Here is a 24,362-nt window from a genome sequence, read left to right on the forward strand (position 1 = left end):
AACAATTGCCATAAAATCTAATCAAATATATGGAGGATGGAGAATGATTTGTGGGTCCATGGGGGACCCAAATTTCGGTTGGGGGGGGGGGTCTTGATGTAAAATTTCAACTAAATGGTAATTGATAGTTAGAGTGCAAGTATCTTGATAGTATATGTTTGTGTGATGATTTTTGGTGGGTGTTATGGTACACGGGGATCATGACTAGCCAAAAATAATTAAATAATGTGTTTGACAAATATTTGGTGTCCCGGGTAATGTCCGGTTGTTCGGTCGGATACTGTTCCGTTAAAGTGTTTAATTGTTCCGTAAGGCGTCTTATATATATATTTTTGTAACTCAATTAATTCCTAACACATAGGAAAATATACCGGACTATTTAGTAACTTTTCTGTATACTACCAGTATGTTAACATGCACATGTAAGCATAACATAGTTTTCAGAGAGCAGTTAAGTAATTCCACACAGTCGTCAAACACTTTAATTATCAAGAATAAATTGTACGGAATACATGGGATTTTGAGGGTTGCCACATTCTCCCCTTGTTAAGAAAATTTCGTCCCGAAATTTAGCACGTGGTTACTGAGGAAGCTAGTTATGTTGCATTGGTTTCCTGGTTTTCCTGGGGTGTCACATCATTCCCCCGTTGATTTGGAATTTCGTCCCAAAATTCTGCAATAGCTTCAGCCTCAGTAGTGGTTGCATTTTTCTTAAACAGCTAGGGATACTTGAGTTTCATTTGGTCTTCTCGTTCCCAGTTATACTCTAGGCCACGACGGGAATTCCAACGAACTCGGATGAGAGGTATCCTGGTGTGCTTGAGAATCTTAACATCTCGATCCGTAATCTCTACTGGTTCTTCGACGAATCGCAGCTGGTCATCGATAGTGAGCTCCTTGAGAGGAACTATGAGGGTCTCGTCTGACAGACACTTCTTCAGATTTGACACGTGGAATACGTTGTGAACTACGCTGAGTTCTTCAGGTAGATTCAACCTGTAGGCGACCTTGCCAATTTTCTCAATGATTTCAAACGGTCCGACATAACGCGGATTGAGCTTGCCTCGTTTGCCAAAACGAACTACACCTTTCCAAGGTGAGACTTTGAGTAGCACTCGATCCCCAACCTGGAACTCGAGTGGTTTTCTTCGCTTATCGGCATAGCTTTTCTGACGGTCACGAGATGCCGCCATTCGTTGTCGTTTCTAAGCAATCTTCTCGGTTGTATCCACTACAAGTTCTGGGCCAGTGATTTGACTGTCACCAACTTCTGCCCAACAGAGAGGTGATCGGCACTTCCGTCCGTACAATGCCTCAAACAGAGAGGTGATCGGCACTTCCGTCAAATATTATGGATACTTACACAAGCAAGAATCAAATAAACAATTGCCATAAATTCTAATCAAATATATGGAGGATGGAAAATGATTTGTGGGTCCATGGGGGACCGAAATTTCGGTTGGGGGGGGTCTTGATGTAAAATTTCAACTAAATGGTAATTGATAGTTAGAGTGCAAGTATCTTGATAGTATATGTTTGTGTGATGATTTTTGGTGGGTGTTATGGTACACGGGGATCATGACTAGCCAAAAATAATTAAATAATGTGTTTGACAAATATTTGGTGTCCCGGGTAATGTCCGATTGTTTGGTCGGATACTGTTCCGTTAAAGTGTTTAATTGTTCCGTAAGGCGTCTTATATATATATTTTTGTAACTCAATTAATTCCTAACACATAGGAAAATATACCGGACTATTTAGTAACTTTTCTGTATAATACCAGTATGTTAACATGCACATGTAAGCATAACACAGTAATCAGAGAGCAGTTAAGTAATTCCACACAGTCGTCAAACACTTTAATTATCAAGAATAAATTGTACGGAATACATGGGATTTTGAGGGTTGCCACATTCTCCCCTTGTTAAGAAAATTTCGTCCCGAAATTTAGCACGTGGTTACTGAGGAAGCTAGTTATGTTGCATTGGTTTCCTGGTTTTCCTGGGGTGTCACATCATTCCCCCGTTGATTTGGAATTTCGTCCCATAATTCTGCAATAGCTTCAGCCTCAGTAGTGGTTGCATTTTTCTTAAACAGCTGGGGATACTTGAGTTTCATTTGGTCTTCTCGTTCCCAGGTATACTCTGGGCCACGACGGGAATTCCAACGAACTCGGACGAGAGGTATCCTGGTGTGCTTGAGAATCTTAACATCTCGATCCGTAATCTCTACTGGTTCTTCGACGAATCGCAGCTGGTCATCGATAGTGAGCTCCTTGAGAGGAACTATGAGGGTCTCGTCTGACAGACACTTCTTCAGATTTGACACGTGGAATACGTTGTGAACTCCGCTGAGTTCTTCAGGTAGATTCAACCTGTAGGCGACCTTGCCAATTTTCTCAATGATTTCAAACGGTTCGACATAACGTGGATTGAGCTTGCCTCGTTTGCCAAAACGAACTACACCTTTCCAAGGTGAGACTTTGAGTAGCACTCGATCCCCAACCTGGAACTCGAGTGGTTTTCTTCGCTTATCGGCATAGCTTTTCTGACGGTCACGAGCTGCCGCCATTCGTTGTCGTTTCTGAGCAATCTTCTCGGTTGTATCCACTACAAGTTCTGGGCCAGTGATTTGACTGTCACCAACTTCTGCCCAACAGAGAGGTGATCGGCACTTCCGTCCATACAGTGCCTCAAACAGAGAGGTGATCGGCACTTCCGTCAAATATTATGGATACTTACACAAGGAAGAATCAAATAAACAATTGCCATAAAATATAATCAAATATATGGAGGATGGAGAATGATTTGTGAGTCCATGGGGGACCGAAATTTCGGTTGGGGGGGGGGGTCTTGATGTAAAATTTCAACTAAATGGTAATTGATAGTTAGAGTGCAAGTATCTTGATAGTATATGTTTGTGTGATGATTTTTGGTGGGTGTTATGGTACACGGGGATCATGACTAGCCAAAAATAATTAAATAATGTGTTTGACAAATATTTGGTGTCCCGGGTAATGTCCGGTTGTTCGGTCGGATACTGTTCCGTTAAAGTGTTTAATTGTTCCGTAAGGCGTCTTATATATATATTTTTGTAACTCAATTAATTCCTAACACATAGGAAAATATACCGGACTATTTAGTAACTTTTCTGTATACTACCAGTATGTTAACATGCACATGTAAGCATAACACAGTAATCAGAGAGCAGTTAAGTAATTCCACACAGTCGTCAAACACTTTAATTATCAAGAATAAATTATACGGAATACATGGGATTTTGAGGGTTGTCACATTTTGACTTTTCAAAGTCAAACAAATTACTTTTCAAGTTTAAAATAGTTTTAAATTCTTTAGTTTCTCTAATCAAAACTATTTTAAAATCAACAGAAATCATGTCTCATGTATTACTAATAAAAACATATGTTTTTGGAAAACACAAGGTTTGAGGTGTAAGATACCAAATCACATGTTTTGACTTTATAAAATCAAACAAATTACTTTTCTAGTTCAATTTTGTAACGCCCTGCGTTTTCATAATTTCCCTATTTAGAAACCATTGCTTGGATTTCTATTTTTGGAAACCTTGTATTCTTGTAATCGTTCCTTTCTTTGTAATCATTATCAAACCGAGACTTGGATCATTAATGAAGCTTGTATTTTGTTACATTTATGTTATACACACTCTATGTATGCTCGTATGTTCGACTTCGTGAATCAATCAATGTCTAATTGTTATTCTTGGAAACTATGTGCGAAACTTATAATTAAACTAAACTTATGCATTGAACGTGTTTTGAACGAGAACGATACTTAATTTCGACATTCATGCACTCAATTATACTTGGTTTATGATAAACATACTTGTCTTGCCCTTAAACAATGCTTATATGACAAGAACATCCCCTAAAAACTCTTAAAAACCCTAAACTATGAACTACAGGGGCCAAATTGTCATTTTTCAAACTTAATCCAGAAAATTGGACCCCGTCGCGTAGCGTGACGGGTATGGAGCTTGATGCTCGCGCTACGCGAGCCCCTATTTTCGGCAGATTGTGTTTTCTTTCAAAATTTTGCACGAAATCCAACTCTCCAACCTCACCCAATCACCTTTAATCCACCTCTAATCACCTCCAATCACCTTCTAACTCTATCATTATAAATACCCACCTTCTCCAACCCTCTTTACACTTTCACAACTCCTAAATCTTCACTAAATTGCTCTCTAATCAGCTGAGAATCTGAGTTTTGGACAGATTCGTGAAGCTTTACTAAAGTGAGTGTAACTTGCTCATTTCTCAACCAAATCACTTGGTTCTTCTTCCTATTGCATTGTTATTTCCTTGGGTTTGAATCCTTGGTTTTTCCTTGGAAGAATCAGGCTTGGATTTGCCCTAAAATGGACTAAAACTTTCTGTTTTGTTTCAAACTTATGCAAACTTCATCTAACTTGTGTGAAACACATCTCAAACCAATGTCCTAATGCTTACAACCCCTCTTATGGTTGGTTAAGCTTAAAAACATGGTTGAGACATCTAAATCAGAGGTTAAAACCTCATAAACCTTCTGTTTTAATTAGGGTTTTACCCACAAGTAATGTTCAAGTGTGAAACTTGTTGAATGTGTGATGGTTGGATTAGCTTGGGCTATCCTTCATAAGAATCCACTCATTACTTGATGTTTTACTATAGATTAGTTGTTATTAATACTTTGATACTTGTATGTTCATGACCCTCCTTGTTGTTTATAACAACAAGTGTAGTGGTGAACAATAGAGGTGCCTAAATGGAAGCTTGTTCTTCCTACCTCATGTATGTATTCTATGACACAAAGAGGTACCTAAATGGAGACATTAATCTCCTACCTCATGCTTGAATCTTAAGACTTGTACAACTATATAATATCTAAGTTATTCTATACGTATATATCTAAGTAACTAAGACTTGATGATGACTTAATAGTTATTTGTTAAGTGGACGTTACATCATCTATGACCATGCCCTTGTTACGACTCTAATGGATCTTAGAATCCATGAAATCATACCAACTCTTTTGAGTTTCAATAGTGTCAAGAACAAGAGTTATGTGTACAAGATGATTATTTTCACCTATGTTACTTTCTTTATATTTTAAAAAACTCCGAATCTATAATCTTCCGTTTACGCCAAACTCACACACCTACGTTTCCTTGTGTAGAAGGACAAGGTGCTCCAAACTAACTCATCTACAAACTTGCTCTCGGAACTTCAAGTCACCACTTGTAAACCGTGAGTATACTCGAACCCATTTTTACATTTAACACTTTGGGTGCAACATGTATTCTATATTAAACGCACACGACACTTGAAACTTATTTGAAACTTACTCTATCCATTTAAACATGAAACATGAAACTTGTGAATCTTGAGACTTTTTGTGCAATGTGAACGTTTAATTCTTGTGTGTAGTTCCGCCTTAACAATAGTAGCGCTATAGGAGTAATGCACCTCCCCGTTAGTCTTTGGGGTATTGTTAGGAGGAGACATATCAACCTCCCGTTAAACTTTGGGTTAGGTACTTTAAACGCTTTGGGAAACTTGGGCTATCACTTGGACTACGTAAACTAGCACGTTGAAACTATTTTGTTATGTTCATGTTGGATATGAGTTTTTATTCTATTATGCTATGTAAACAAACTTGTATACTCGCTCTTTGCTTTTGCATTGAAACTCTATTTTAATACATGTTGCAGGTTGATTATTGAAGTATGGATGATTCATGAAACAAGTTTAGGGTGGACTAGATACACACCTAGATTAATCTATCATTTTGTTTGTTATGTTATGTTATGAAACAAAGTTGTTATCTCCTTTTGAATTATGTATGACATTTAGTTTTGAAATGAAATTTGAATTTAAATTAATTATTGTCACATAGTGTTATGACGTTTTGAGCAATCTACACACTTCGTCTCATCCCGATGTTTCCGCCATCGGTTGGGGTGTGACAGATTGGTATCAGAGCCATAACTATAGGGAATTAGGAAAATTGCTATGCTTTTGCCCTAGTCTATAGTTTTAGGAACTTTGTCTCTTATTTGTTGTTTAAAACTTTTGTACTCTACCATGCATGCTTCCTAGCTACACTTCTTGTTATTAAATTTATGCGCCTTTCCTAAGGCTAACACGAATACACTTATGCTATTTTATACTCTTGTGACATCAACGAGACGACTTTACCAGAATAGGCGTGAAACCCACAATTTGGTAAACGACTCTCACTCTACCTTTAATCTATTTTTTGCACGAAATTTCACCATTAAGCTAGGAGTGACATCCACAACTTAATGGTAATTTCCATTTCAACTCTAGTGGACCCTTGTTAAAGTGTCAAAATTTTATTTTGGCCGACAAGTACCAACCACATTTAGGGTACGAAATCGTCAAGTTAGGGGTGAAACCCGCATCTTGTCGATTAAGTCCCATTTCTTGATTTTTATTCTCGCCAAAGTCCCGAATGTTCCAATCATTTAGAGATGTGTAGTAACCGGAAGAGTAAGATACCGTTAATCGCTTCTCGACGAGAGTATCTTACTTATAGGCCAAAGCACAATATCTCTAAATCGAAAGGACTTTCGACCCACTTTGGAATTGTCGACGTTTCTCTACCCGAAACATTCCTATGTTTTATTGAGCCTCTCTTTTATGTATCTCAATTTATATGTGACTTTTATACTTGAACGTTCATTCATTCCAAATGTCGTTTTAATCATTTCGCACGTGATCGCAATCACAAACGATAATAATCCCTCGTGAACAAACTAAATTTACAATGCTTTCGTTTATTCATGTTATGTTATGTGGAATTCATGATTATGCTATATGAGACGTTTAAACTTTTATACTATGCAAATCAACTTGAATCTTTACGCTATGTGACCCTTTATGCTATGTGATCAATTTCATTTTCTTAAACAAACATTATGACCAAGTCTCATCTACTCCCTCTTTTCGAATTCGAATTATTTTTTTTTTAATTTCATTTTCTACGCATATATCGTATAAATACTTTATCATACATTTATACATTATTTACATGCATGATTTCACATAATCTTATTTATACCCCTTGTAACAATAAATGGAGACATATCATCAAGGTGGGAGTGATTTCCTTACCTTGACGACTAACTCCGTTTCTTTTCTCATCTTACAACGACCTCGCCAACGTATTAGGGGTGATTCCCTTACTTAGGTGATCGTTACCAATCTTTTCCTTAATAGACTATATTACGTAAACATGATCACGTTTATAACTAAATCGTTTATCATTAGGCAAATCTCTATTTATTTCAGCATGCATTGTTTATATGAACGAATTCCTTATCCTACAATATATATTTTTTTTATATAGCTCACACACACGAAATTCTTAACCTTTACCATAAACACTTATTTCTCGATTTTCAAAATTTACAACCTAGTTGGTTTAATAAATCCATTGCCCACGAAATTTTGTATTCAACGTAACTATTGAAAAAGGCTCATCTTATATCCTTAAACTAGAGGTCTTCTATTTTCAATTAGGAATCAAACCAACTTTTTCCCGCACACCTATAAAATACTACCAATGTTATTCAATCATTTACTAAAATTTCTTTCAAAATCAGTAAAATGTTTTATTAAAAAAAAACGCTTTTTCAACAATCACTAAGATCATATACCAAAATCCTGTTCTTACGTATCAACGTTGTCACAAAAATGTCTAAAATTCGAATTTCTTCTTTAATGCAAGATCATTTAAAACGATGCAAACTTATTTACTTCTAGAACCTTCTCAACCATTATTCAATACGTCAATTTAAAATGTGTGGGCAAGGAAACTTCATGAGAACCAACCATCTTCAACGAATGTAAATCCTTTTTAAAGCAAGAGTAGCAATCCCTTTCTTTCACAAAGTATAACACGCGTAACTAATAAATATTTTATGCTCTCTTTACATTTATGAACTAGATTCTATATGTCATGTCAACTCAATCTATTTTGATTTTAATTAAACGTCACGCTTTGCTCAAAACAACTATATATGTATATCATTTTATGTGCTTAGGTTTATATCTCGTGACAATTACACTTATACCCTCATTTTTACCTTCATACTCAAAATTTCTTGGCCTTTCTTTTCATGTTTAAATTCGTATATTACGATTCATATCATAAACAAAATCATTACGTATTACACTCATATCCATATTCGTATTTCCACATCTTATGTCTACACCTATATTTATATTTACACATTTATGTTAATTTTCATAATCGTATCTATATTCATACGTTTTATATTATACTCGTGTTCCCAAATTATACATTTACATTATACTTATGTCCAATTTTATATTCATATTAATACGATTATACTTACACTCACATTTATACAATTACGTCTACACTAATATTCATATTCGTGTTTATACTCATATATCCTACTTGTACCTGTACCTATACAACTATGCTTAAACTTATATTCACATCCATATATTTTCCTCATACCAATACAATTATGTTTATACGTAAATTCATAGTTATACTCGCATTTATACAATTTATGATAGACTCATACTATTACATATACTCTCATTTATACGATTTACGTTTATGCTCACGCTCATTCGTTTATGCTCAAAATTGCACTCACATATATATACTCATATTTTTACTCATACTCCTGGCATGCGTTTTGTGTTTATGCTCTCGTGCGTGTTCGTATTTAAACTTATCCTAGACTCATGCTTTTTTTTTTACACAAAATTTATACTTTCGCACTATACGCGGGCGAAACCCGAGAGATTCGCTTACGTTGTCATACTATTTGGAACACAAGCATGCTTATATGCTATGCCTCTATGCACGCAATCTTATTTTTTGAATTTATTTATACCTTAATTCATACACAACTAGTACAAGTTATGCGGATCATGTGACGATCAATGTAATCGCGGGTGCACACGGGATTATAGTGATAGTCGTATGAATACCATAGAGTGTACTATTGTGTATGGTAAGACATGGAACGTAACATGACACCGGATACGAAACGGACGTCACATGGTCAAAAGATGGTGGATACGCCGCTGGTACTTCCTATATATAAGTGTTTTCACCATGTTACCAAACTCTCGTAAAACGTGCCATGAGAAATTCAGTGTTTTGAAGACCTTTTTGGACTTTATTACCAAAACTTTTTCAAACCTTCCGTCTTCCTAAATTTCGGGACGAAATTTCCTAAAGGAGGGGAGACTGTAAAGCCCTGCGTTTTCATAATTTCCCTATTTAGAAACCATTGCTTGGATTTCTATTTTTGGAAACCTTGTATTCTTGTAATCGTTCCTTTCTTTGTAATCATTATCAAACCGAGACTTGGATCATTAATGAAGCTTGTATTTTGTTACATTTATGTTATACACACTCTATGTATGCTCGTATGTTCGACTTCGTGAATCAATCAATGTCTAATTGTTATTCTTGGAAACTATGTGCGAAACTTATAATTAAACTAAACTTATGCATTGAACGTGTTTTGAACGAGAACGATTGTAGATCCCAAAACGTATCCGGATCACAGTGGTTGGTTGTTTTAGTCCAAAACACCTATTGATTAAGTGTTTGAACTATGAATAGTCAAGAAATGTCAAGAATGAAGATGAAGGTGAAGCTAATGGATTGATGAATACAACTAGTGTTGTATTGAATCCAAACAGAAAGATATGATCAATAAACAACCTTGGAAATCAGATCAAAGCTCAATTAGAATGTAAACAACACTTCTATTGCACCAAGAGCCAAAAGCTTGAGAATGTTACAATGCTTGGGGTTTATATACTAGTGTCCTGACTAACCAGCAAATTTATAAATTTGCTGGTATCTTAACTACACTAGGTCAGGAATATAACTTCTAGATAATTACAAAAACAACCCCTAAACATTCAAAATGCATACAAACTACAATTGAACTAATCCAGCACAAGTACCAACGATCTCATATGCTCTAACAATATCCCCCCTAGATCGTTGCGTGCTTGTCTTCTCATTCTTCTGCGGTAGTCTTTGGATCTTCAGTAGAAACCGCTGGATCTTCTGTTGTAGCCACTGGATCTTCTGTAGTTTGTTTCTCTGGCTCGGTGGGATTTTCTTCCACAATGATCGTTTCTTGTGGTGCGACAACCTCCGTTGATGCTACTGGAGGTTCTTGGTTAATGACAGCTTCACTTGATTTTGGATCCTCCTTGGTGGCCTCATATGTGGATGAGGCCGGAGGTGTTGGTGTGACTTGAGATTCAGTAGTGGTTGGATTTGCAGTTGAGGCGGAGCTTCCTTCCATGGTTTTCTCATGTTTCTTTTTCCTTCGACCTTCTTTCTTTTTCTGCTCTTTCTCTTTTCGTTTCTCTATTTTATCTACCATGTCGAGCATATCCCTTTTTAGTCTCCAGGCACGCTCCACTGCTCGCTGAAACAGTGCTGCCTCTTCAAGATTCGCATTTCCAGCTCCGACATTGATACGACTCGCATTCAGCATGGTGAGATCAGACAGCCCGAACTGAAACACGTCCATAGGGTCCAGTATTCGAATATCAACATTGTCGTTCGACCTTATTACAGCTTCACCGGTTTGACTATCGTAGAACCATTTCTTGAAATCCTTAAGTGCCACAGGGATTTCTTCCGGAAGCTTGACTCTGGTGACAACTTTAGCAGGGTTAATAACCCACGTCACCTCTCCCTTGCCTGTTACTGGATCGAAAGAAGTTTTGGACACTCGGCGTCTTGGGCGCTGTGGGGCATGATTCGGGAAGTTCTTGTCGCATTCGCTTGTAATTAGACGTTCAAAGTCTCTTCCGATGCCCCTGTCACCATGGTTGAGCAAATTCAGACGCCCAAGCTCTCTTAAATCCCACCTTGGGAGCGAGAAGAGATCAAACCCAGTTGCGAAATATTGTATCACACCACCCCGTCTCTTTACAACGAACATGCCCCTTAGATTGTCATACATCCAGCTTATTATTTTCTCAGTCTCTTCCGATTTAACAACCTTTATCACTTGATGCAGATCAGGGAGCTTTTCTCGTTCTTTTCTGAACCACTCAGGATGTTCAGGAGCGAAAGTCTTGCCATCTTCTTGCTCATATAAAACCTCGTCTTCTAGCCCCCATTCAACGAAGGTTGGTGGCATAATTTCTCGATCTACTGCCTCTTCGTCGCTTTCGTTTCCCTCTAATGCTTTGTCAACCGATTCCAATCTCTTTTTCTTTGCTTCGGCTTCTTTTTCTTTTCGAGCCGTTTCTTCTTGAATGAAAGCTTCAAAATCGAAGATTTCATCAAATGTAAACATCGGCTCAATGTTTGCTTTTTCACATATTCCCCTCATCATTCGGTAGAGCTTCTCTAAGCTGGATTGTTGAAATCTGACAAACTTGGCTTGCTTGGCCATGTATTCTTTCATTTCCTTGTTTTTCTTTCTTTAATCCTTGAGTTTCTCTCTTAGGATGTTTGTATCATTGACTTGATTCTTCAACAAGCAAATTTCTTTCGCCACGGAAGGCCCGGTGTCCTTTATCAATCGATCGAACAAGTCTTGAAATGGTCGTAGCCTTTGTGGAACAACGGGTGGTTTTGAGATTCTGGTGGGTTTGACTGGGGACACCTTTGAAGTACCTTCGCGTGCTTGTGCCTCGTCAGGATCAACAAGAATTTGATCAACGAAGTCATTTAGGTCTTGAACTTCTTCAGGAACTACTTTGGGCATCTCCGAAGAAGATATTTCTTTACGTTTCAGGCTCTTTTCTCGTTTCTCTTTCTCCTGAATTACATGAGTGGCTTTCAGATCTTGAATATTTTTGCGTTGCTCTTCAGTTTGTGCCGCCCTGATTGCAGAACTCATCAAACGTTCAGAACCTCCTGTTGTCTTTTTCTTCTTAGGAGGTTCTTCATCTGCAGGTTGCTTGCCCTTTCGTTTTTCTTTGCTACTTCCTTCTTTTGCTGCAGCTTCTGCCTGTGCTTGAGCTGCTCTCTGTTGCTTAGCTTTAACCCCTTCCTTGTACCTCTGATATGCAGCTTTCACGATGGGTAGTCTTTCAGCTCTGTACATCCAGTCGTGCAACAAAACCCATTCGTTGGTTTTGATTTCAGTATATTGTCTACTTGTGGGCACGTGGAATTTGTAGGTATTTCCATCGTTTGGAAGGTCTTTTTCTTGATCATTAATGAGCATCTGAATAAATCTCGGGTACATTGCCCAAGTCGCTCCATTTGCATTCTCTCTCATATAGTTGAAAATTAATCCAGAGAGATTGAATTTTTGATTCGTACATAAGCTAAGCATAGCAGCAGACCACTCCAAATTCAAACCATCAAACCCGCCTTTTCGATGCGCTAGACTCGTTGAAATTACGTAAACAATAAACCTCCAATCCCTAGTCAGACCGCCCCTCTTGATCTCCTTTTTGTTTCTGAAATCCCCTGCGTATCCCATTCCTTTGAAACCATCGAGAATATCGTCCTGACTCATGCTTTGTGGTTCATTGCCATTGTCTTGGAGCTTCAGAACTTTACGTACCCTTTCTTCTGTCACTACTATTCTTTTGTTGCGAACTGTCGAAGTGATTCCTGGTTTGTTGTTTATTGACTCTAGCTTTACGTTCTCCCAAAATTCTCGAATGTGAAGATAGTAGACAGGAACGGAAGTTTCCACTGCATGACCAATTCTGCTATCGCGAACCCATCTAGCTACATCCTCGAAGTCGGTTGGAACTAGATCAAGATTTATACTCTGGTTATGTTTTTGGGTTTTATCCCATTCGAGCACTTTCACCATTCTGCACAGAAAACGGAGCAAGTTAGAGCGTGCAGATACCGGATAAACTATGTACGAGACTAGAATATACATAAGGACATAAACAATTAAAAAAAATTTACTATAAGGCAATTTCGCTTCCAGATCAAAACTTTCTTCGCTAATGATGATCATGGACACAGATTACCGGATTGATAAGCTAAATTCGCTAGCGAACTTAACGAAGACATGGTTTTGACCCGGAACTGATCTGTCAACGAAGATCATGATCTATCTCGCCATCCGGGCGAATTAGATCAATGACTCGGTGCTTGAACTCGCGTTCAAGACTTGATATTCACGATGACTTCGCCAACACATCTGATATATTCGCTATGTTCGCTGGTGGATCAATTGTGATTTCAAGTCAATTCTTCGCTAGCGAACATAGCGAAGACAGCGTCTCATTACCGGAAATGATTGAACAGCGAGAATAGCGAATTTGATCGCTATCCGAGCGAATTAAACCGCTCGCTGATTGCTCGAACTCGCGTTCGAGACTTTTGGATTTCCCTTAAAATCGCTAACATCGCTGTATTCATCGCTATGTTCAACAATTTCTTGAAAAACCCTTTCAAAACCCCCAATCTGTTCATGAACAACCGATTCCTCTTAAATCTTTTGATTAACTTACTCAAAATTGACTTGAATATTAATAACATTTAGGAGGTGTACTAGAGCAAGATCAAAAACTTCCTAAAACTCAAAAACAAACAGATTCATCAGACAAAAACCCATTCACTAACCCAAAATCTTCAAACAAACTTGACAATAATGGTATCTATCATGACCGACGATTTAAGCAGATAATCATCAAACTAATGAACTTTAAATTGACCCGACAAACATACCTGATATTCTTTGATTTGAGATGGACCTTGTGTTGATTGAAAATATGAAAAACAGTGTAAGGAGATGAAGAGAGTAAAATATCAGCGATGAAATGAGGAAGAAGAAGTAAAATTTTGAAAAAGATGGTTAAAAGGGTTATTTGTACGGTTAAAAAGGTAACCAGCGAACTTATATGTTCGCTGGTATCTTAATTTCGCCAGCTTATTTATATTTTCAAAAAGTTTGGTTCTTGCTTGAAGATTTCAAACGATCTCGAAAAACGTGCCCGTTTATGTTTGAAAACTTGTTTATTTTGGAATATTTACAGTGATGCTAAAATTTGGGCCATTTTGACTCCGAACTTCAAATGTCTTGCTCTGCGAGGATTCATTTAACTTAGAATTTCCTGATATGTCCGACACTTACCGAACTTACCTGCAGAGGATCATACTGCCAACACTTGCCACATTCTTTATATATTATTACTATTATATTACTAACCAGGGCACAAGAAAAACTGTCGGTATGTTTGTCCGCTTAAATCCATGCATCCTTCTTTCAACGTACCTTCGGAGAGCGTATTTTATCATGTTTTTGGTAATTTTGACAAGTCTTCGATGGCCCCCACACAAGCTATTGAAAATAGAATCATTACGCCCTCGTGAGTCCCACATCAGGACATACCCCCGCGATCAAGGTATGCACAAAGATTCCTCATAACGGGTGAGTATATTGGATTCATTCTCTTCAACGATAGAACGGAGATCAGGTCTGTACTTTCGTACAACAGAGATTCCAGGAACTATCGAGGGTTAAGATAGATGGTTCGGCGAACAGGTCAGTACTACCGTACAGCAGAGTTGCCTACTGATCTATCAGAGAATTTGGCCAAATATGGCACTTATTATGGATTTTGGCCAATAATGGCGCTTATTATACAGGGTTTGGCCTTTTTTTTTTTTTTTTTTTTTTTTTTTAAGGCACTTATTAATAAGAGAATATCATAGCATCGCGTCTAGGTCAGTACCACCGTACAGCAGAAGAGCAACTATGATATCCTCCGAATGACATACCAATATAAAGACCCGAAATCTCAGACTTTGGCAATCCGTCAACGCAAGATTCAAGACCATTAAGCCATATGCCGCAACGTGTTACCCACTGAGGAGCGTAATGCCTGAGAAAAGCCAGAATTCTTGTGTAGACATTATGTTCGGCTCCCTACTAGCAGTTTACTCGTCGGTGTTGCTGAATCTACCGACACATCGTTGCCTGGTACCCTGATTGTATATTGTATTCTGTTCAAAGAAACGACAAAGTGTTAGCAATTTTCTATCACTTCCTCTAACAGGAGTCTGACATAAGCGTCGTCTGACATAAGCATCCTGTTTCAAGGATTTTCTGAATATCCCCCCCTAAAATTTTCATTTTCGTAAGTCCATTTGCCCGAAAATAAAATTTTAAACAGAAAATCTTTTTGGTAGGCGACGTCCTTCAATATCCGTTTTATTTTCAACAAGCAAAAACGTTATTATTTTATTAATATTTAATTAAAAGTTTTTTTTTTTTTTTTTTTTTTTTTTTTTTTTTTAAATCAACACAAGCTTCATTTCCAATCAAGGAAATTGACCATCTCTAACCAGGTTACCAACTGGTTAAAACGAGTTTTGTCAAAAGCTTTTGTAAAGATGTCGGCACGTTGCTGTGTCGTATCCACTGGCACCACTTGAATGTAACCCTTTTCGTAAGCGTCTCGAATTGCATGAATGCGGATTTCGATGTGCTTGGTTCTGGAGTGGTGCACGGGATTCTTCACAATTCCCAGACAAGCCTCATTGTCGATGAATATCGGAGTCTTCATGATGTTGATTCCGTAATCCAGCAACTGATTCTGTATCCAGAGAACTTGTGAACAGCAACTGTATGCTGCAGTGTATTCCGCTTGAGCTGTCGACGTGGATACTGTTGTTTGCTTCTTGCTTTGCCATGAAATCAGCCGATTTCCCAGAAATTGGCATCCTCCTGAAACCGACCTTCGATCCACTTTGCAACCTGCATGATCGCTGTCAGAATAAGCAATTAAGTCAAAATTACTATCTTTAGGATACCAAAGCCCTAGTTTTGGTGTTCCTTTCAGATAGCGGAAGATGCGCTTTACGGCAATCTCATGGGATTCCTTTGGATTTGTCTGGAAACGAGCGCAAAGACAAACGGCCCACATGATATCAGGTCTGCTTGCTGTCAGATACATCAAAGATCCGATCATTGAGCGATAGAAAGATTTGTTCACTGACTTTCCCTGAGGATCCAAAGTGAGCTCTGTTTGGGTGGCGAATGGCGTGCTTGCCACTTTGCAGTCATTCATGTTATATTTCGAGAGAATGTCCCGAATATACTTAGCTTGATGAATCAGAATTCCATCCTCCCTTTGCTTCACTTCTAAACCCAGAAAGAAATTCAGTTCTCCCATCATGCTCATTTCGAATTTTGCCTTCATGATAGATTCAAATTCTCTGCACAAGTCCTCGTTTGTTGACCCGAATATGATATCGTCCACATAGATTTGGACTAGCATAACATCTTCCCCTACCTTCTTGGTGAAGAGTGTCATGTCAATCGTTCCTCTGGAATAACCACAATCCAGAAGGTATGTGGACAGAGTTTCATACCAGGCGCGTGGGGCTTGATGTAGACCGTACAGTGCTTTATCCAGCTTAAAATAGCGCCCTGGAAAATGAGGATCCTCAAACCCAGGAGGCTGACACACGTAAACTTCCTCCTTCACTTTCCCGTACAAAAACGCACTTTTGACATCCATTTGGAAGACCTTGAAGTTTCTGTAGGAAGCATACGCCAGGAATATTCTGATCGCCTCCAATCGAGCGACTGGAGCAAAAACCTCTTCGTAGTCGATCCCTTCTTCTTGCCGAAAACCCTGCACCACCAATCGAGCCTTGTTCTTGATAACCACCCCACGATCATCCATCTTGTTTCGAAAGACCCATTTTGTACCGATAGGAAACTTTCCTTCAGGTAGATCTACGAGTTCCCACACTTTGAGTTTCCTGAATTGAGACAATTCTTCTTGCATCGCTTGAACCCAGCTGGAGTCTTGAATAGCGTCTTCGATGTCACGTGGAACTGATTGTGAAAGAAAGGCTGCGAAGAGACCTTTGTTGATGCTAGCTGACTGCCCTCGAGTACGTACTCCTTCTTCTATTGCGCCAATGACATTTTCAAGAGGATGATTTTTATTTGTCTTGTAACCTGCATTTGTCAGAGATTCGATTTGCTGCGGAAGGTTGGTGAAATGTTCGTCTACATAAATTATTGGTGGATCATCGTCTTGAGTTGGCTCATTCACATTTGCCTGTGAAGAAGAAGCACCATTTTCTTGGGTGTTCTCAGGCGAAATGTGACCATTTGATTCATTTACAACCATAATCGGATCAGCAGATGATGGAGATAATCGAGTGGTGAAAGGAGTGAAACCAATGTCAGACGAGTCAAACAAGGGTTCAACTTGAACGTCTTCGACTGGCTCAGGGTCAGACGCAGTTTCCGGAATTTCAAAGTTATTGAAGATCACACTCACATCATAGAACCAGTCAGGAGTGCTTCCAGTGTTGGTGTAATTTCCTTCTTGAAAGTCCACATAGTATGATTCGATCACCATCTTTGTTCGTTTGTTGTAAACACGATAAGCCTTTTGAGTTGATGAATACCCCATAAAGTAGCAGATATCACCTACTGCCTCAAATTTGACGAGATTGTCTTGAGTGTTCAACAGAGTGCACGAACATCCGAATGGCCTGAAGAAATCTATAAGGGGTTTTCTTTTGAAGAGAAGCTCGTATGCTGTCTTTCCATGCGGTTTCACGATGAGCACCCTGTTCAGAACGTAGCATGCTGTGTTAACTGCTTCAGCCCAGAAGATGATTGGAAGCTTAGAGTCCACCAGCATTGTTCTTGCAGCTTCGATCAGCGTCCTGTTCTTACGCTCAGCGACTCCATTTTGCTGAGGAGTTCTGGCTGCACTGTATTGAAGATGAATTCCTTTTTCTGCGCAAAATGATATGAAGGTCTGATTTTTGAATTCAGACCCGTTGTCGCTTCTTATGGACTTCACTTTCCGTTTGGTTACGTTCTCTATCAAGGGAATGAATGCCTTCAATACTTCAGCAGTCTCGCTCTTTGCTTCAAGAAAATATACCCACGAAAAACGAGAGAAGTCATCTGTTACAACCAAACAATAAGAGCTTTTAGCAAGACTTTTAACACTGATAGGACCAAAAAGATCCATGTGCAGTAACTGAAGTGGTGCAGAAATCGTGTTCACTGCTTTGGTCTTGTGAGATTTCTTATGTTGTTTTCCCTGGGCGCATGCAATACATTTTTCAGAAAATGGAAATTCTTTAATCGGAAGACCTCTAACTAAGTTTAACTTAGATAGTTTATTCATATTTTTGAAATTGACATGGCCCAGTCGTCTATGCCAAAGCAGTGACTCCGATTCTGAAGCTTTAGAGATAAGGCATGTTAGATTGTCATTTGTCTTGGCATTCTTCATGTTGAGCACATATGTGTTGTTCTGTCTTGGAGCAGTAAGCATGATCATTTCTGCAGGAACAACATAGCCCGGCTTCAGGAACAGGCATTCCATGTCATTGAACAGCACTGAGATTCCTTTATCACACACTTGAGAGACGCTCATGAGATTATAGCATAACTCTGGAACATAGTTGACATTTTCCAGCGTGAGAGCTTCGGATACTACATCGCCTACTCCAACAATCTTTCCTCCCTTTTCGTCTCCGGCAAAGGACACGAAGTCGCCATCAATAAAGCGGAAGTTCTTCAATAGTTCTTTTAACCCCGTCATGTGTCTTGAGCATCCGCTGTCGACGTGCCAGATGTATTCCATGAGCATTCGAAGCCATTTCTGGAGCTTATTCTGATATATACAAATATACAAATATACAGATTAGTTTGATTTAGGAACCCAAATCTGTTTCATTTCAAATCTATCGTGGTTTTGACCCACTTTGACCTCTTTTTGTTTCCAAAGATACGCAGTTGAATCAACCAGATTTTTAACAGATTTCTTAAGATAATTTAGTTGCTGCGTGACGTTTGTAATAAAATCATGTTCTGATCTAGGAAACTTTTTGGTTTTACAATGTTTCGCTGTATGTCCTAAATGACCACAGCGAAAACATCTTTTATGTCTGGGTCTTTTGGTGTGAGAAGATGATGTATGTGATGAGAGTCTTGAGCTTTTTGCTTTCTTCATTTTCTTGTCCACTCTGCTTTCATCTTCGGGAAATTCTTCATCACTGTCTGAATCGAGTGAGCTTTCAGACGTGTTGTCCTTGCTTGAATTTTGTTCTTCACTTGCTTCACAACTTGAACATTCGAAGCTTTCATCACTTGTTGCTTGATCTTCAGTTGAGATTTCTGAATGCGAACTTTCTGATGTCTGTTCATCTTCTGTGGTAATGGCGCTTGATTCTACATTATCTTGATCTTCAGTAGCTTTCTTTTCTGATTCTGTCATACCTGTTCTGGAAGGAATAAATTCGGGAATTTCCTTTGTAAGGAATTTTCCAAAGCTATTCCTTTTTAATTCTGGCACAAATACAGGAGATTCACAAGCAACATTATCATCACGACACGCATAATTCAAACCATGACATTCAGACACATAAGGTTCATGATCACGGGTCTCAAATGTAGGCACATGGCCCTTACAGTCATCCACAGATTTAGTTTTAGGCACTTGGCCATTACAGTCATCCATCCTACTTAAACTATTACATTCATCCTTAACATTGTTTTTAGAACAATTCCAGACGAACCAGTTAACGGTGGAATAACTGTCGCCTGAATAACCAATTCCTATTTTTGACCCTCCGCAGTCTCCATCATCATCGCACACATCTTCTTTACACTCAATGGAATCTGCATCGCTTTTAGAACAGTTAGCAGTTGTCTCATTTTCATAAAATTCATTTTGTTCAACTGAGGCCTTTTCATTTATGAGATCATTTTCGGGATGAGGAGTAGGCATAGGCACGTAGTTTTTGCTGTGAGGCGGAAAGAAAAGTTTTCTTTCATTTCCGTGCCTATCCTTATAACCAATCCCGTCTTTCACAAACGTTGGTCGTTGGCAATTTTTGATGTCAGTAAAGGCCTTTTGACTGACATTCCATTTATCTATTATAATCTGGAGTTTGTTCTTTTCATTTAACGCTTTTTCTAACCTTTCAGTAAGATCATTTATGATAAAATCTTTTCTAAACACAAATTCTTTAAGAGTTTGCATTTCAGCCAAAGTTGAGTTCAACTTTCTCTGATATGCAGCCTCATTTTGTTTAAGCTCATTATTAATTTTCAAAGCTTTGTCCTTTTGCCTTTCAAACTCCAGATTTAGGAATTTATAATGTGCCACGACATCAACGCATGCTTCGGAGCATAACTTCTCCTTGAAACTAAGTGGAATACTATTTACCAAGTCTTTGTCAGCCTTCTCTTTTGATGCATCTGCTTTCATGGCTGTAGCTTGAACTTTATCCTTTCCTTTCTCAGCATCTTTTTCAGCTTTATCACCAGACTCCACTGAAGGCAGAATACCTTTCAATCCCTGGTCAGCATCATTGTTTCCAGTTGGGATTCCCGTTGTCTGCTTCTCAAAGTGCTTTGCAGATGATTCACTAGAGATTTTGGCCATCAGTGCTTTGTTGACTTGTTCCTTAGCTTCAGTGATCTCTTCGCTCCAGTCATAGTCTTCAACAACCAAAGCCTTCGGCGTGCTGGGAGAGGCGTTGCTTTTGTTCTCTTCGGCAGTGATCTGTTTAGCAGCAGAAGTAGCTTCACTGTTTCCCTCTTTCAACATCGGACAGTCACGCTTGAAGTGTCCAAGATTCTTACAGTTGTAGCACCTCAGCTTAGACTTGTCAAAACCAGCTTTTCCAAGACCTAATCGCTTGCCTGTCTTGTCTTGAAACTTCTTCAATCTCAGAGTGATCATGGCCATTTGCCATTTCAGATCCATTTCTTCCATATCATCTGGATCAACCTGATACATGTCTTCGGCAGTAAACATCTCCTTCCTCAATTCCCCAGACATTAGGGCTTCATAGCTGCTTAGGAAAGTGTTGAAGAGTGCCACATTCTCGGTTGAAACTTTCAGTGCTTGAGTATCGACAGTGATCGTTTTCTCAACAACTTGTGGGGCTTTAGATGCGCTTGCGGAAGCATTTGCATAAATTAGATCAGAAGCTTGTGGAGTAATGCCCCCTGAAGCGAGAAACGCTACATTCTTCAGTCCTGCTGAAGGTTGAGTTGCTTTAGGTTGATATCCAGCAGTGTTCATCTCTCTCTTGTTTACGTCCATTTCAAATGCCCTTAGAGTGTTGATCAGATCTGTCAGAGTAACAGGATTAGGATTGTTGAGGAATTCCGTCTTGATCATCATACACTGCAGGCTCCATTCCTTGGGGAGCGAGTCAAGCAATTTCTTTATTGCAGCACGATTGGTTACAGGATTTCCAGCTTTCTTCATTTTGGTCATCATGTTTAGGAAGCGGCTAATGTGATCAGACAGGCTCTCTCCACGGACTCCGCAAAACATGTCGTATTGCTTTTGCACCATATCTCTCTTGCTTTCGATCAGTTCTTCATTTCCCTCATAGTATTCGATCAATGCATTCCAGAGTGCATTAGCAGTTCGGTGTTCTTCAAACATGTTGCAGTCGTTTGTTGATAAAGCCATGGTTAGAGCGGCGTGTGCACGACGATCACGTTGAATGAGGGCCTTGTCTTCGTCAGTGAAGGTGGTAGCATCGTTGTTAGGAACCACCGTATCTCCTCTAACTACCGTAGGAACGTGAGGTCCGGCCGTAACGGAGAGCCACAGATTGTAATCCGTGTACTCGAAGAACGACTGAATGCGAGTTTTCCAAGTGCTAAAATCTTCCGCTCCTTTCAACTTTGGTGGGCGAGTTGTGGTTCCAGTTTCAAGTTCCGCTTGAGCGATTGGACTTAGTTGATTTAGCGACATTTTTCTTAGTTTTTGAGGAACGTTGGCTGAAACAGTCTTTAATTCGCTGACAAACCAGTTAAAATCGCCGGCGAGCGATGTAGATTATGATCTCTGAAAACTTGTTCGCTGTCTTCGCTGTTCTGATATCTGGCTAGTTCGCTGTCTTCGCTGTCGAGATGCTAGATCCTGCACGAACAACTACGCTGTCTACGCTGACAAATCAAACATCAAACGGAGTTAGATTTTAATTGCCGGAAACCGTGATAGGAACGCTGTGATTCGCTAGCACGGTTCTCGAAGTCGCCTTCGATAAAATCGCTAATGGGTCAAATGATGCTATATCGCTGATGATCAGCAAATTCGCTCAAACGATAGTCGGCTAACTTGCTGATTATGCGATGAAACAGACAACGATTCAGACAAAATCGCTATCTTCGCTACGTTTAATGATTATCTTCGCTATATTCAAAAATATCGTCGCTGTATTCAAAAATTCATCGCTACATTCAAGTTAACTTCGCCAACCAGAGGGTTTATCACGAACTAAAACCCTCTAATCACTCAAAAACAGCCCAAAAACCATGTTTTGATGCATCAAAATGACCAAAATGACTCCCTAACCAAGTATTAACAACAACCTATCAATTAAACACACCAAATCAATCCATTTTAAGCCCAAAAATTTTAAAAACCTTGAAACTTTGAAAAACCTTCAAAAGCAATGAGAAATCTTAACAAGAACACAACAACCAAGAGCACAAAGGCTCTGATACCAAATTGTAGATCCCAAAACGTATCCGGATCACAGTGGTTGGTTGTTTTAGTCCAAAACACCTATTGATTAAGTGTTTGAACTATGAATAGTCAAGAAATGTCAAGAATGAAGATGAAGGTGAAGCTAATGGATTGATGAATACAACTAGTGTTGTATTGAATCCAAACAGAAAGATATGATCAATAAACAACCTTGGAAATCAGATCAAAGCTCAATTAGAATGTAAACAACACTTCTATTGCACCAAGAGCCAAAAGCTTGAGAATGTTACAATGCTTGGGGTTTATATACTAGTGTCCTGACTAACCAGCAAATTTATAAATTTGCTGGTATCTTAACTACACTAGGTCAGGAATATAACTTCTAGATAATTACAAAAACAACCCCTAAACATTCAAAATGCATACAAACTACAATTGAACTAATCCAGCACAAGTACCAACGATCTCATATGCTCTAACAACGATACTTAATTTCGACATTCATGCACTCAATTATACTTGGTTTATGATAAACATACTTGTCTTGCCCTTAAACAATGCTTATATGACAAGAACATCCCCTAAAAACTCTTAAAAACCCTAAACTATGAACTACAGGGGCCAAATTGTCATTTTTCAAACTTAATCCAGAAATTTGGACCCCGTCGTGTACCGCGACGGGTATGGGGCTTGATGCTCGCGCTACGCGAGCCCCTGTTTTCGGCAGATTGTGTTTTCTTTCAAAATTTTGCACGAAATCCAACTCTCCAACCTCACCCAATCACCTTTAATCCACCTCTAATCACCTCCAATCACCTTCTAACTCATTCATTATAAATACCCACCTTCTCCAACCCTCTTTACACTTTCACAACTCCTAAATCTTCACTAAATTGCTCTCTAATCAGCTGAGAATCTGAGTTTTGGACAGATTCGTGAAGCTTTACTAAAGTGAGTGTAACTTGCTCATTTCTCAACCAAATCACTTGGTTCTTCTTCCTATTGCTTTGTTATTTCCTTGGGTTTGAATCCTTGGTTTTTCCTTGGAAGAATCAGGCTTGGATTTGCCCTAAAATGGACTAAAACTTTCTGTTTTGTTTCAAACTTATGCAAACTTCATCTAACTTGTGTGAAACACATCTCAAACCAATGTCCTAATGCTTACAACCCCTCTTATGGTTGGTTAAGCTTAAAAACATGGTTGAGACATCTAAATCAGAGGTTAAAACCTCATAAACCTTCTGTTTTAATTAGGGTTTTACCCACAAGTAATGTTCAAGTGTGAAACTTGTTGAATGTGTGATGGTTGGATTAGCTTGGGCTATCCTTCATAAGAATCCACTCATTACTTGATGTTTTACTATAGATTAGTTGTTGTTAATACTTTGATACTTGTATGTTCATGACCCTCCTTGTTGTTTATAACAACAAGTGTAGTGGTGAACAATAGAGGTGCCTAAATGGAAGCTTGTTCTTCCTACCTCATGTATGTATTCTATGACACAAAGAGGTACCTAAATGGAGACATTAATCTCCTACCTCATGCTTGAATCTTAAGACTTGTACAACTATATAATATCTAAGTTATTCTATACGTATACATCTAAGTAACTAAGACTTGATGATGACTTAATAGTTATTTGTTAAGTGGACGTTACATCATCTATGACCATGCCCTTGTTACGACTCTAATGGATCTTAGAATCCATGAAATCATACCAACTCTTTTGAGTTTCAATAGTGTCAAGAACAAGAGTTATGTGTACAAGATGATTATTTTCACCTATGTTACTTTCTTTATATTTTAAAAAACTCCGAATCTATAATCTTCCGTTTACGCCAAACTCACACACCTACGTTTCCT

General features: G+C 38.7%; 1 protein-coding gene across 1 annotated transcript; it reads right to left on the reverse strand.

Moving 5' to 3' along the window:
• Window positions 1–19,334: 19,334 nt before the first annotated feature.
• LOC118490711 lies at window positions 19,335–21,262 on the reverse strand. The gene is made up of 2 exons (XM_035988533.1): window positions 20,210–21,262; window positions 19,335–19,659 (listed from the first exon to the last, which is right to left on the reverse strand). Exons 1-2 carry the CDS (start codon window positions 21,260–21,262, stop codon window positions 19,597–19,599), a joined length of 1,116 nt encoding a protein of 371 aa, XP_035844426.1. The 3' UTR covers window positions 19,335–19,596.
• Window positions 21,263–24,362: the final 3,100 nt, after the last annotated feature.

This window comes from Helianthus annuus, chromosome 1, assembly GCF_002127325.2.
Source record: "Helianthus annuus cultivar XRQ/B chromosome 1, HanXRQr2.0-SUNRISE, whole genome shotgun sequence".
Lineage (NCBI taxonomy): Eukaryota > Viridiplantae > Streptophyta > Magnoliopsida > Asterales > Asteraceae > Helianthus > Helianthus annuus.

Bases quoted from the DNA above. Each gene is read 5' to 3' on its own strand.
- LOC118490711 (XM_035988533.1), bottom strand. From the start codon at position 21,262: ATGAAGAAAGCTGGAAATCCTGTAACCAATCGTGCTGCAATAAAGAAA. The intron at 19,660-20,209 runs GTAAATAGTATT...AAAGCGATGCAG, and splicing joins AGAAGGCTGACAAAGACTTG to ATTCCATTGAGTGTAAAGAA.